Source organism: Balaenoptera ricei, chromosome 11 (assembly GCF_028023285.1).
Source record: "Balaenoptera ricei isolate mBalRic1 chromosome 11, mBalRic1.hap2, whole genome shotgun sequence".
Taxonomy (NCBI): Eukaryota; Metazoa; Chordata; class Mammalia; order Artiodactyla; family Balaenopteridae; genus Balaenoptera; species Balaenoptera ricei.
Genome location: NC_082649.1, coordinates 29,148,835 through 29,162,770, shown reverse-complemented (window position 1 = coordinate 29,162,770; position 13,936 = coordinate 29,148,835). Strand labels below are relative to the sequence as shown.

General features: G+C 34.8%; 1 protein-coding gene across 1 annotated transcript in view; it reads left to right on the top strand.

The window, feature by feature from the left end:
* The window catches only part of CD2AP (CD2 associated protein), a 111,394-nt gene that overhangs the window by 42,093 nt on the left and 55,365 nt on the right, over nucleotides 1-13,936 (top strand). Inside the window, exons 3-4 of the mRNA XM_059938542.1 lie at nucleotides 6,543-6,696; nucleotides 13,762-13,862. Of these exons, the coding sequence (XP_059794525.1) occupies nucleotides 6,543-6,696; nucleotides 13,762-13,862 (255 nt within the window). The remainder of the gene's footprint in view (nucleotides 1-6,542; nucleotides 6,697-13,761; nucleotides 13,863-13,936) is intronic.

Here is a 13,936-nt window from a genome sequence, read left to right as displayed (position 1 = left end):
GTAGACTATATTGATTGAGTTAGAGAAATAGTTCAATACAGGTAATGCTAGAAAAGACATGTAAGGATTTAGATTTAGTGTGTACTCACACAACTAACACCTTTCTCTAAATGCCCTAGGACAATTTGTGGGCGCATCAAATTCTTTATTAAAAAAAAAAAATCAGTGAAGTAATACAGGTTGAAACAAAATTCAAACAGTATAGAAAGTATCTACTGTGAAAAGTACATTTCTTTCCTATAACTCTTTCCTAACTGCCTTCCACTTTTAGGGATTTGGTAGATATTTTAAAGACTGTTTTCTATAGAAAATGTTTTAAACTGAATTATTTGTACCCCCTCCTCCCTTTACATCCTGTCTTTCATACCACAAATTTAAATTCGAGGCATTAGTGTATACATCATGTTAATGTTTACCTTGGACGTACCTGGAAAGTTAAATTTTAATTTTTGCCCTTTAAAGAGTTAATAAATTTCTTTCTGCTAAGATATTTTAAGTTGTAGAAATAATTTAAACCAGGAAAGCTTGAGTGGCAGAAACTAGACTTCTGGGGTATCTCCTGGTTTTGCTTTGTGGATCAGTACTCATTACCTGCTTGTCAGTGTCATCTGTGACCTCAAGGAGTCTAGCAGCTTTGAGAGAAGGGTCGCCATGTAGGCCTGATGTCTTTTGAGTCATACATACTCTAACCCTCATTCCCTGCAGTACTTATCCTAAAACTCTTTCATCCTAGGGCTGAGAGCTCAAATAACATTCTTGAATTACCAAAACTAGTATGAAAAGTATGACCATCATAAACTTTGGGGGCATTTTCAGTCCACTTCAGTAAGTGTTGTGTGTCTGAAAGAATACGGTTAAGAGAAGGGTTCTTTATTTAGTGTTTTTCCCACCCTGCTTCACTTGGCTCTCATTAACATTCTTGTGACAGAAAAAGGAAAGGAGTAGGATGCCATTGACAATGAATGTGCATAACTCCCCCCCTCCTTTCCTATTTTTGCCTTTTCCAAATTGGGGAGGGGCTGTTGAAATAGGGAGGCCCTTTGTTAAAATTAGAGAGACAGCAATTATGTGGAGAATAGCATATTTGAGGGAGAGAATAAGTTGAGAGACTTGCAAAATAGCCCTGGTATATTATATCTGTCATTGTTTTCCTTGCTAATTTTGATATGTTGGCAGTTAGAAGGTATATATTGATTTCACATTATGGAGATTTTCTCCTGTTGGTCATTTTTCTTTAGACTTAAGGATTTTTTGTGGATATCTATTTAATTTAATTGTAATAAAAACGAAAATCTAATGACTCAAGGTAGTTCCTCCGGATCATATCTTATATACTATCACTTATATTCCGAAAAACAAAATGAAAATTTTAGGAATGAGATAAACCACTTTGTTATCTTGGAAACCTAATTTTTCAATTGTGGGTCTAATATTGACTCAGTCAAAGCTAAAACAGTGGACATATATCAAATAAATATTTAATCCTGCTTATTTTTCTTTTCTTTAGCAATATCACTCTTCCGTATCTTCTGATTTATGCTTCTGTAAAATGGAAGCACTAGTTTTATATAGCACTTCTGGAAATCCTGAATGTTAAATTAAAAATAAGTGTAGTCCCCCCCCACCCATCCATGGTTTTGCTTTCCGAAGCCTCAGTTACCCACAGTCAACTGTGGCCCGAAAATATTAAAACAGAAAATTCCAGAAATAAACAATTCATAAGTTTTAAATTGCGTGCCCTTCTGCCTAGGATGTGAATCATCCCTTTGTCCAGCATATCCTACCCATCACTTAGTAGTAGCCCTCTTGATTATCAGATCAACTGTCACAGTATTGCAGTGCTTACATTCAGGTAACCCTTATTTTACTTAATAATGGCCCCAAAGCGTTAAGAGTAGTGATGCTGCCCTTTCAGATATGTGAACGGAGGCCGTAAAGTGCTTCCTTTAAGTGAAAAGATGAAAGCTTCATAAGGAAAGAAAAAAAAAAATCATGTGCTGAGGTTGCTAAGATCTATGGTAAGAATGAATCTTCTATCTGTGAAATTGTGAGGAAGAAAAAAGGAATTCATACTAGTTTTGTTGTCTCACCTCAAACTGGAAAAGTTATGGTCACGGTGTGTGAGAAATCCTTCGTTAAGATGGAAAAGGCATTATATTTGTAAGATTTTTCGAAAGAGAGACAGAAATGTCATTCACATAACTTTTATTATATTGTTATGATTGTTCTATTTTATTATCAGTTGTTAATCTCTTACTGTGTCTAATTTATAAATTAAACGTTATCTTAGGTATGTATATGTAGGAAAAACCATAGTATATGTAAGACTCAGTACTGTCTGCATTTCCAGGCATCCACTGGGGGTCTTGGGACCCTGTGGATAAGGAGGGACTACTGTATCCCTCAGATTTTACTTAGCATAAGCAGGACTGTACCTCTGTTGAGGGATTTGGTGATTAAGATAGCTGTCTATTCCATTTGAGAAGGAAAAGGAAGCTCTTGCTGTCTAATCTGGTTTTTATTATTCTTTGTGACCTTTGCTTCTATGTTGTAGAGGGTAATTGCTTTCTATTTTCAGATCATGGTCATGTACTGGCCATGATCAGATAACCAAATTGTAAAATAGATATATTTCAACATGAAGGAGTGGTTTGTGAATCTTGTTGATTAACCTTTTATCTGTTTTTGGTTAGTGTAATCAGAATTAAGTATATTTGATTACCTTAGTAGATGGAGAGTAACTATATCTTCTCCAGGCTTTTTAAAGCTCCCCCTCATTTGCTTATATTTCTCGTCTTTTCCTTTAATTTGCTACTTCATACTCCTTATCCTACTTTCTTATCCTTATGAAACCAAGCAAATCAATATAGTACATTCTTATCTATATGGAGATTATCCACATTGTATTTTTTTCTTGGCGAATTTTGTATTGACATTACCTGTTGCGTAGGAGGCTTCCCTCATTTGTAGAATGAGATTTAGTTTTTTTGAGTCTGCTTTCTCAATACATGATACTTTCTCAAGTGAAGACACCTCTTTTACTGTATCTCCTGGAGTCATTTTCAAAGTCAGTAAAGGAAGCAAAGTTTGTAGGAAAGAGATGCTATAATGTTAATATGTGTTTTATTTACTGGCTGATTAGGTAAAAGGAAACAAAGGGCAGAAGAAGGAAGAAACACTGGAAGCCTTACTAACACTTCATAGGTACTCAATATAATTGCTATTTAACATGATAGCCAGAGAGTAATGTGGAGGTACAATGTGTCCAGGAATGAGGGAAGAGAATAGGTTGATGAGACAGAGAGAGAGAAAGAGAGAGGGAGTTCGTGTGTGTGTGTGTGTTTGTGTGTGTGTGTGTGGATCTGGTGGTAGTAGATTGTAGCAGGGAGAGGTTCCAGAGGTGGAGGGGGTGGAGCCTAAAGCAGACTTTACCTTATTTGTAATTTTACTTAGAGCTGAAAGTCGCTTGATACTTTTGATAACATCTTAGTTGGCACTATGTATTTGGAAGGCTGTAAACCTGAGTTTTCCCTATTCAGTGTAGACTGTATGTATTTTTATTTTGTTTTCCTTCCCCTTGTGTGTTTTTTGTCCTCAGAAGATTTATTATACCTAATACTCATGGATTTGATTATGTCTCAGTGAATATTGAAGGTCCTCAAAATGTTTCTAGAGCTTGAGCAATATGTTGTAAATTAATATTTTTAGAAGCGGGAGACATTGTCATTGTCTTACTATATCATACTTGTTTATGTGGTTAATTTTTATTAAAAGATAACACAAATATCTGGTTATTTAGCTAGCGAACAGAATAGAACCAAGATTTATACCCAGGTCATCTGTCTCTTGAACCTGTCTGCTGTCTCACATTTGGTCAGATTGGAATTCTTTTCCTAGAGGAATAAGATTTGAATATCAAGCCAAGTTCTTGGTCTCCTGTACCAACAATAGCTTTCAGCTTTTTTAGTTTTTATTTTATCTTTTTAAAATGTAGGTAGCCCAGTAGTGGGATTGCTGGGCCGTATGGTAGTTCTATTTTTAGTTTTTTAAGGAACCTCCATACTGTTCTCCATGGTGGCTGTATCACTTTACATTCCCACCAACAGTGCAAGAGGGCATATACCCTGAGAAAACCAGAATTCAAAAAGAGTCAAGTACCCCAATATTCATTGAAGCTCTATTTACAGTAGCCAGGACATGGAAGCAACCTAAGTGTCCATCGACAGATGAATGGATAAAGAAGATGTGGCACATATATACAATGGAATATTACTCAGCCATAAAAAGAAATGGAATTGAGTCATTTGTAGTGAGGTGGATGGACCTAGAGTCTGTCATACAGAGTGAAGTAAGTCAGAAAGAGAAAAACAAATACTGTATGCTAACACATATATATGGAATCTAAAAAAAAAAAAAAAAGTTTCTGAAGAACCTAGGGGCAGGACAGGAATAAAGACGCAGACATAGAGAATGGACTTGAGGACACGGGGAGGGGGAAGGGTAAGCTGGGACGAAGTGAGAGAGTGGCATGGACTTATATATACACTACCAAATGTAAAACAGATAGCTAGTGGAAAGCAGCCACATAGCACAGGGAGATCAGCTCGGTGCTTTGTGACCACCTAGAGGGGTGGGATAGGGAGGGTGGGAGACACAAGAGGGAAGGGATTTGGGGATATATGTGTACATATAGCTGATTCACTTTGCTGTACGGCAGAAACTAACACAACATTGTAAAGCAATTATACTCCAATAAAGATGTTTAAAAAAACAAATAAATAAAATGTAGGTGGCTCATGAGATGTTCAGGAGAATACAAAATGAATACTCCTTGGCATGTTGAGGTTGTAACTACCAGTTTTTACATAGATTTCATATTTTCATTAGATTGAAAAATATTTAGTGCAGTCTGAAAACCGTGAGGTTTTCATATGGTGTGTCATGTATTAATAGCAAATTGAAGTGTTTTTCCTTAAGTACATTACCAATAAAAATGAAGCAGTCACTATAGTGTGAAATGTTTTGTGTGTCTTCTATGATTTGTACTTTAATAATTTTCACAGTTTTTCACCAACTTAACAGTTTTCCCAAAATGGAAAACTTTTTTTCTGTTTGCAAAATGATATACCTTGTTAAAAAACACAAACAAAGCAAACATCAAACACTTCTGAACAGTATAAAGAAGTCAAAGTAATCTGAAATCCTACCAGCGGGAGAGTAACAACTAGTTAACATTGCAGTAGACATAAACACCTGGAGATTCAGATTCTTTGTTAACTTTATATGTGAAAAATACCTCCTGGTTAGTGATTTGCTTTATTTTCAGTGGTTACTTTTAATGAACAGAAACTGTTAATTTTAATATCAAATGTGTGAAGTAGGAATCCAGTTTCATTCCCTACTACCTAAATGTGGAGCATTATAAGCACCATGTATTTTAAGATTCAGTTTTTTCCCCTCACTTTTTGCCTGTTGTAAATCAAGTTTGTCTGTTTATGGACTCTTTATTTTGTTTCATTATCAGTATGTCTGTTTTTATGCCAGTACACACTAATTTATAGTATCATGTAGTTTTTCTTTATATCTTAGTTAAAAAAAAAAAAGTCCCCTCACTTTCTTTTCACTGAAGTATTTTGGCTGTTCTTGGTCTTTTGTTCTTCTCTACAAATTTAGAACCAGTTTATTTAATTGCTCTTCCAAATCTGTGATATATTTATTCACTTGCATTGCATCATTGCGTCAGTTTTAGGGGAAAATGCTATCTTTATGATAATGAGTTTTCAGTCACTGAACATGGCATGACTTCTCTTTCATATGTCTTCTTTTATGTCTTCCAATAAAACTTCATACTTCTTTTCATGAAGATTCACCTATCTTCTGTTAGACCTATGACTTAGGGTTTATCAAACTACAGCCCATGGGCCAAATCTAAACACCACCTGTTTTTATAGTGTCCATGAGCTGAGAATGCTAGCTAAGAGTTATACAAATAGTTGGAAAAATTCGAATGAAGAACAGTATTTAATGACATGTAAAAAATTATATGAAATTGAAATTTTAGTGTTCATAAATAAAATTTTGTTGGAGCATAGCTCTGTTCATTCATTTAAGTATATGACTGCTTTTGCACTACAAATGGCAGAGTTCATTGTTGCAACAGAGACTGTATGGCTTGCAAATCCTAAAATATTTTACGATCTGGCCCATTATAGAAAAAGTTTGCCCACCCTGACTTAGAATTATTGTTTGTCTTATTGTTTGTTTATGATTGCAGGGTTTCTTTGTGTGTTGGGATAGAGGTGGTGTTTCAGCCTCACTTTCTTTACCTCTATCTCTAGTTCTGATAAGACTTAAACTCCTAATAAGTCATTGTTACCAAAGTGTGTGATATTCTTTAGATATGTGTGGGCAGAGAAAAAGGTTGAAAACTGTTGATATTATGTTTTATATAATAATCACTGTACCTGGTTTTGGTATTTTACATTTGAGAATTTAATAAAATACAACTTAATTTGCCTATTTGCTGATTTCCCCTTTTGTAGGAAATTAAGAGAGAGACAGAATCCAAGGATGACAATTTGCCCATCAAACGGGAAAGGCAAGGGAATGTAGCAAGTCTTGTACAACGAATAAGCACCTATGGACTTCTAGCCGGAGGAATTCAGCCACATCCACAAACCAAAAACATTAAGAAGAGTATGTAAATAATTTTTTTCCTATTTATTTAAATCAAAATAGAATGTTGTTTTATAACAGTCCATAAGTTATAGTAAGAAAAATTAGCTCAACCTTTTGTAGCAGACTACAAAAACTTCCTGCTTATTCTCATGTTACTAGTTATTGGCCCATGTATTCAGTCTTCATCTGGTAATCCAGCATGAGCTGCTGACAGCTGTCTGTAGGGATTGTAAATTAAGATATAAGACATTGTTTTCTTATTAGTCTTACACACTCTATTAAATAGTTAACACTTTGCCTTAAATTTACTTTAATACCATTTATTTAATGGAATGCTAAAATGTCTACTTATCCTTAAGCAGTATAGATGCAAGCATTTGATAAAACGTTTTCTTTAGTAGTTAGCCATGAGAACATGTACATTCAGTTTTCCAAGGTGGCTGGCCCAGCAGAGTGCTTTTTAAGTATTCAGTGTAAATATGTTAAGAGAACAGTTTAGCATAGAGAGAGAGCACCATGTTTAAAGTCAGACATGATTTTGAGTCTGTCTTACAACCTTAGATCACTTAAACTCTTGAGTTTTATTTTGTTGCTGGTGAGAAAGTTGTAAGAAAAAAAGACTGGTAATATTGCTGTTCTCAAAAACTTAGTCTTGGAAAGACTTACTCAAAAAAGCATTAAACATATACAAAGAAGTACTACATTTATGGGAGTGGAAAGTGTTTTAACATAGTAAACCTGAAGCCCTTTGAGAGACTGAATACTGACTACTATGTTCAATTTGATTTAATAAGTTATAAATGAGTATTTAACCACATTTATCTTCGATCAGTGTCTTTGATGTTGTGGTCCCTTGTGCTTGATGTTGGTACTAAAATGCCTTATGTACCAAATAGTCTATAACATAAAGAAATTTTGTTTATATACATTTCACAAATGTAAGACTATTTATGATTTTTATAGTTTCCTCATATCTCAACCTGTTACTTTCTATGCTACTGTCTATGAATTTGGCGAAATGTCTACTTTCTGGGTTATATCACCCTTTGATTATTTTCATAAAATGAAAACAGATTTTCATAAAAAACAGGTTTCATGTCACTGAGACAGACCAATAAAGGGTTATACGTGTTCTTTGTTTCCCAGTAAATGCAATGTACAAACAGTATTTAGATATTACCCATACTGCTTTCAGCCTGCTGCCCGAAGGTGGACAGTTTACTAGTTCTAGTTGCCCTCGACTCTTTAACTCTGTTTGGAGATTGGGGGATAGATAACAGTATTTCCACATCCTACAGGTGAACCTCTATAGAGAATTTCTATGCACAAGGAGAATTTTAGACCCACAAAAGGGTTATTTATGACCTCTGTTATAAAACTTATTTACTACTTTCTTTAGCTTTACTGAGCTATAAAGGGACAAATTTCATCTTAAGTAGAGGCTGGACAAAGGACGTCAAGGTTATTTTGTCTCCTAATGGGAAAGGACTCTAAATTTACCTTCCTTGAGAACCCTGGTCATAATTCATTTTCCTGTAAGAAGGAGAAACCATTATATAGTTGGTGCCAGGAGGCTTAGGCTTTTTCCTAAGGATCCTCCATAATTTGTTTTTAAGTACATGTGCTGCAAAGGCTAAATTGGTCATTTGGTGCTAGCTAGCATTTAAAACAGGATGCAGGTTGTTTTTGCTTTCAGATTACTTTTCCAGGAAAAGCAGCTAATGTTTTTTTTTTTTTTTTTATCAGATTTTTTTTTGTCGTTGTTACTGTTAGTTTGAATCATATCCTTAATTTATGGAATAGATCAGTTATTCAGAAGCTGTTCATTGTAATGTTAAATAGTAGTATATACCCTTTTAATCAATACCATTAATATTAGAAAAAAAAAAACCAAACCATTTTAAACGTTGGTAATGATAAAGCCTGCATTGTGAAGGTTCAGTTCAAATCTTTGTGTGCCAAGACAGGTGCATCTGCATGTGTGTTGAATTTTGTCTAAGCAACTAAAAGGAGAAGTTCAAATAGATAGTATGATAGATATCTGGAGACTGGAATTGTTAGCTATTTTTCTCTAGTCTCCAAAGCCAAAAAGTGTTGGCCTTTTTGCAAAGTCTAGTCACAAAACCATTGAAACTTTTGCTATTGTGTGTAAGTTAAGCATGTGTCTAGTTAAGCTAGAGTGAGCACAGAATATTTTCCAGGACAAAGTTGATTGCAATAAGTTGCTAAAGTTACAGAAAAGAACCAATTTACGCTTCTCATAGCAAAAACATGTACAAATGACATTACTGTTGAGACCCTTGTAAAATCAGGCACAAAAGTAATGGTGTAGAGTAGTTTACTTGCACTAAAGAAATGACATCTTTCAACATCACAATTCTATATAACATACAGTGTGGAATATTAGTAGATATTTCACTTTACATTTGGAAAAAAATTGATGCCAGTTATGAATCTACTCATGGCATGTGTGAGGGAAGGCATCAGTGCTTGTAACTTTGTATTCCTTGTTAGTGGGAACTCATGCTACAGAAGTGATTTTTCATCTAGTTAATAATTATTTTGAATGTAAAAGATACATTTAGATTGATACTGATAGATCACTAGTAGTTATACAGAAAGAAATGATACATGAAAAATTAGTTGACTAAAATGCTAATCTACACAGTGTTTCATTCTCAGAGAACAGTTGATAGCATGCCTCCCAATTTTGAGTCATTTTTGAAGAAGATAATGAAAGTTCTGAATATCATCAAAATATGGTCACTGACTATACATCTTTACAGCAGACATTAAAAAAGGGGGGGGGACATATTATTTCAGGCTCTGCTCTTTGACATTAAAATATTCTGACTTATAAGGGGAAACGACTCACTCAACTGACTCCTCCCCAGCTGTGGCCTCTCAAATGAATGGGGTAGGGTGTTTTGATTTTGTATTTTATTTTGAAAAACTTAAAATCTTACAGAAAAGTTGAAATAATAATTGTACACTAAACATGGTATATTCTTCACCTAAGCTGGCTGTTAACATTTCGTTACATTGGCTTTATCTCTATATACATGTATAAATACATTTTTAAACTAAATCAGTTGAAAGTATGTTGTAGACATGATACCTCATCGCTAAGCACATGAGTATTTTTTATTCGTGATGGTGACGATAATGTTTTCTAAGATTTTGATTATCTTAAGTAGTATATCTCAGCAGTATAGCTAGAATCTTGAATAGCTTGAATTTTTCACTTAATGGCCTAAGTAATATGATTTTTTTATTGCTGAGGATAAGAAAAAAATTTTAAAGAAGATTCAACCATGTAGCAAATGGTTCAGTCTTAATGTTTCTTAACTCTTGATGATTATCTTTGCTTACTGGAGAACAAAATTGATTAAAAAAATTTTTTTTGTATTAGAAAATTTTAAATGCTATAATAAAATCTGAAGATATACTTTCCAGAACCAAATGGAACCAAAAATGGATCAGAAATCTTTTTGTTGCTATCTCTGAAATTTCAGCATTCAACCTCCCAGCTTCTGAGTGTGGTATGCTTTTTATTTTAGCATTTGCTGGAAAAATTAAAACAATATTCTTCAATAAGAAATAGTTCCACAATTTAAGAACTCTGTTTGATCTGAATATTTAGATCTATTTTTTAGAACCGTGAAATACTTGCCATTTTTGATGACCTACATTTGAAAATACAGGATTTTCTGTTTTAATAGAAACAACAAGGAAGGTCACTTTAGTGTGTAATTTCACACAATTTGGTTTTGTTTTTCAAAAAATATAAAATATTTCTAAAAGGTTTTTCTGAAGTTATTTGACATTTATGTGTTGAATACCATAATACCTGTGGGTATGAAGACCATAAGAGCAATGTTAGTGTGGACAGTCAAATCTGCCAAATAAAGCTGGGTATGGATAATTATTCAAAACTCACAGTTTAACAGAGGAAAACATCAAGTTACTGTAACACAGGGGTGATAGTAATTATACCTCATAGAGTTTTAGAGGTATTAACACGTGAAGTAAATATTATAAGGCGTGCTCAATAAATGTTTGTAATTATTATTACAGTGTTTTATACTATTAAGAACCATACTAGAGATATATATATAATGTGCAGTTAAGATTCAAATGAAAGGGCAGTTCTATACTGGAGTCATTGAGCAAGGTGTATTTAAGCTCTTCTTTAGGTAGGACATATCATTTACGTAAAGATTGGGGAGTATGGCATTCTATTCTAGTTAGAATTTCAGCCCTTGGAAGACCCATGGAGATAAGTAAGTCCATGGTATTTTCAGGGAGTAAGGATCCAATGTGACTAGAGTGCATGAGCTTTGTTAAAGCACTCTAATCTGTAAAGGAGACAGCCTGATACAGTGGGAAGATAAAAGGCTTAGGAGTCAGAAGTGGGTGTCTTCTAGTTTTGCCTCTTTCTTGCAGTCTTGGACAATTACTGCTGAGTTCCTGTTTCTCACTGGTAAAATGATATGTATAACAAGTTTTTATGACCTTTTGTGTGGGAGATGTTTGCGAAGGACTTGGAGTGGTACTGGTACATAAAAGACGAAAATATGTCCCTGTCTTTGTTGTACTTTCTTTATCCTCTTCCTTGTTAATGGCTTTACTTATAAAATACTGATTAAAAAAAAAAACTTTATCATTAATTTCTTTGTAGATCCGAAAAGCTATATGGAGGTTACTTAAGAAAAAATACTCGTTATAGTTATTTTTAAAAATTGAATTTCGCGTATCCTTTTATTGACAGTTCTACTCTTACATGCACTTTCTTTTCTGCTTAGTAAAGGTTCTGATACATTTTAGAAATTCAGTAAATATTTATTGACCAATATGTATGGGTAGACATTGTATGTGCCATTTGAAATGTGAAGAATCTCCAAATTCCTTTAATTGTGCTGCCAGTTAATAGATAAGTTTAATATAGGCACTCACCTTAACTTATGAGTGAACCATATAAAAATATGGAATCATATGAAAACTTTTTCTTTTTTAAATAAATGACTCACATTTTGTAGCAATAGTAGGGGCTGTTTAGATGTTTTCATCCAATGTGGATTTTCCTTTGAAAAATGAAAAACTCCTTTGCAGATAATTTTGCACACTATTTTGGAAGAAGACACTCTGGAGAATTATGCTAGTGTGAAAGGAAAAACAACAAAAACAAAGCTTTTGATTAAACTATAACTAGGTTAAGTGGAAAAGAGCATTGATAGGACATGACTGTTGGGACTGCCCCCAAGATCTTTATTCTTTTTATACATCAGAAAGCACAGGTGCCCAAGTTTGTGTATGTCCCAGGTGTAAACTGCCACCTAAATGAGAGGTAAACTCTGTTGTCAACTGTCGTGTCCCGTGAGCAGGCGTGGATCACCCTCTGGCTCTCAGTTTCCTCATCTGTAAGATAAGACGTTCGGCTCCTTGTGGGGCCTCACCTGGCCTCAGGGGCCCCGAGTGCTGCTGGGCGGGGTCAGGCCGCTGTCCTCTGTGGGAGGTCGCGGCATCCAGCCGGGACAGCTGCCAGGAGCGCATCCTTGCTGCCGCCGTGACTCCCGTGGGTTAACTGGCAGGTGTCCGATTGGCACATGAAGTGTACGGGGAGTGATTTTCCTTTTTCTTGGCTAAATAGGGCAGGCTGTTTGGGAAGTGTGAAGTTCTGGTGTCTTTGCTGGCAAAGGTTCTGATTCTGCAAAGCTCTTTTAATGTCCTCATCCGGTGTCCATTTCTGTAGATACAGCTTTTGCTTCCACTGGGGAGGGCTTTGGCTCGGCGGCCAGGCCTCCTGAGCTGCACTGGCTTTCCCTGAGATTGTTGGCCACCTGCAGTGTGTGCTCGGTTGTATTGTCTCTTTCATAAAACATAGCACATAATAATAGCAAGCAAAAGAGCTGCACAAATGTGTGTTGCCCACGTACAAATGGCGGGGGACCTGCTCTCAGAGAAGATATAATACTGATTCTCTCGTGTGGTTCACTAACAGCTTAAATGAAAGTATTGGGCAGAGGAGGGTGCATGTTTAAATTTCAATTTCTTTTTTCAGACATTTACATTTACTATTATTTGAAGTTCTGAATAGCATTTTGTAAGACATGGGACACTGGCTTGTGAAATGTAAACAATTACGAATTACTTTTTTTGTTCTGTACTATTAATATGTACTGATTTCACGTTTTGGGGAAATTTCTGAAATGCATGGTAAAAGTACTTTCGTCTCTATGCTTCTAAAATTGCTCACATACTTAGTAAATTTTGGTGTGAATGTCTTTTGCAGTATATCAATAAAATTTCAGTGTTTTCACAGAAAACATATATAACTAGGTTGCTCAAAGCTAATTGATATATATGCTTGGGGGCGGGAGGGCTAATTAATACTCTTTCTTCACTTTAAATCATTTAAAAAGATACTCATACTCATTAAAAAGAATCGTTACATTTTTTAAAGGCCTACATTTCCTGAACACTACTTGTCTGAATAAATAAAGCTTGTTTGAAAAGCTAAAGTAAAATTATTTTTACCTTCACCTGAGTTTGATTTTTATGTCAGAAAATAGAGCTTAAAGAAGATAAAATACATTTTAGATTTGTGCATTTTGTCTTTTTTTTTTTTTTTTTTTTTGACACAGCTACTCTTAAATTAGTGCATTTTAAGTATCCGTAGCTTTGATCAGGAAGTATCCTGAAAATCACTGGCTTGGAGGATTTGGCTGTGATAAATTTGTTGTGCCAACAGTGTCTTTTATTGTCGCTGTTTCCAGTCTCAAAATTAGCAGTGGATATTTTACTTTTGTATAATCAGTGGGATCAGATACATAAATAGATTTCACTGCTGGGAGCCCACCTTATTTGTAGTTGGTGTGAATTTATTTTGGGATGAAGAGATTGTAGCGTGGGGACAAGGTGGAAAGCCAGCCAGAGTAGACTGTGGTTAGCTGTTGAGAGTGTTTCCACGTACTGTTTTTATTCATACATGCAAATCCTATGACGATAAGCATAGTATGTAAATAAATGTGCTACTGTTTGTTTTCATGATTTTTCTTAATTTTTGTATGTTACCTCCTTTAGAGACCAAGAAGCGTCAGTGTAAAGTTCTCTTTGAATACATTCCACAAAATGAGGATGAACTGGAGCTGAAAGTGGGAGATACTATTGATATTAGCGAAGAGGTAAGGCAAAAATGTGTTTTAGAGATAAAGCAGCAATTGGAATTGATGCTCTGGGGATTAGAAAAATGCTTTGT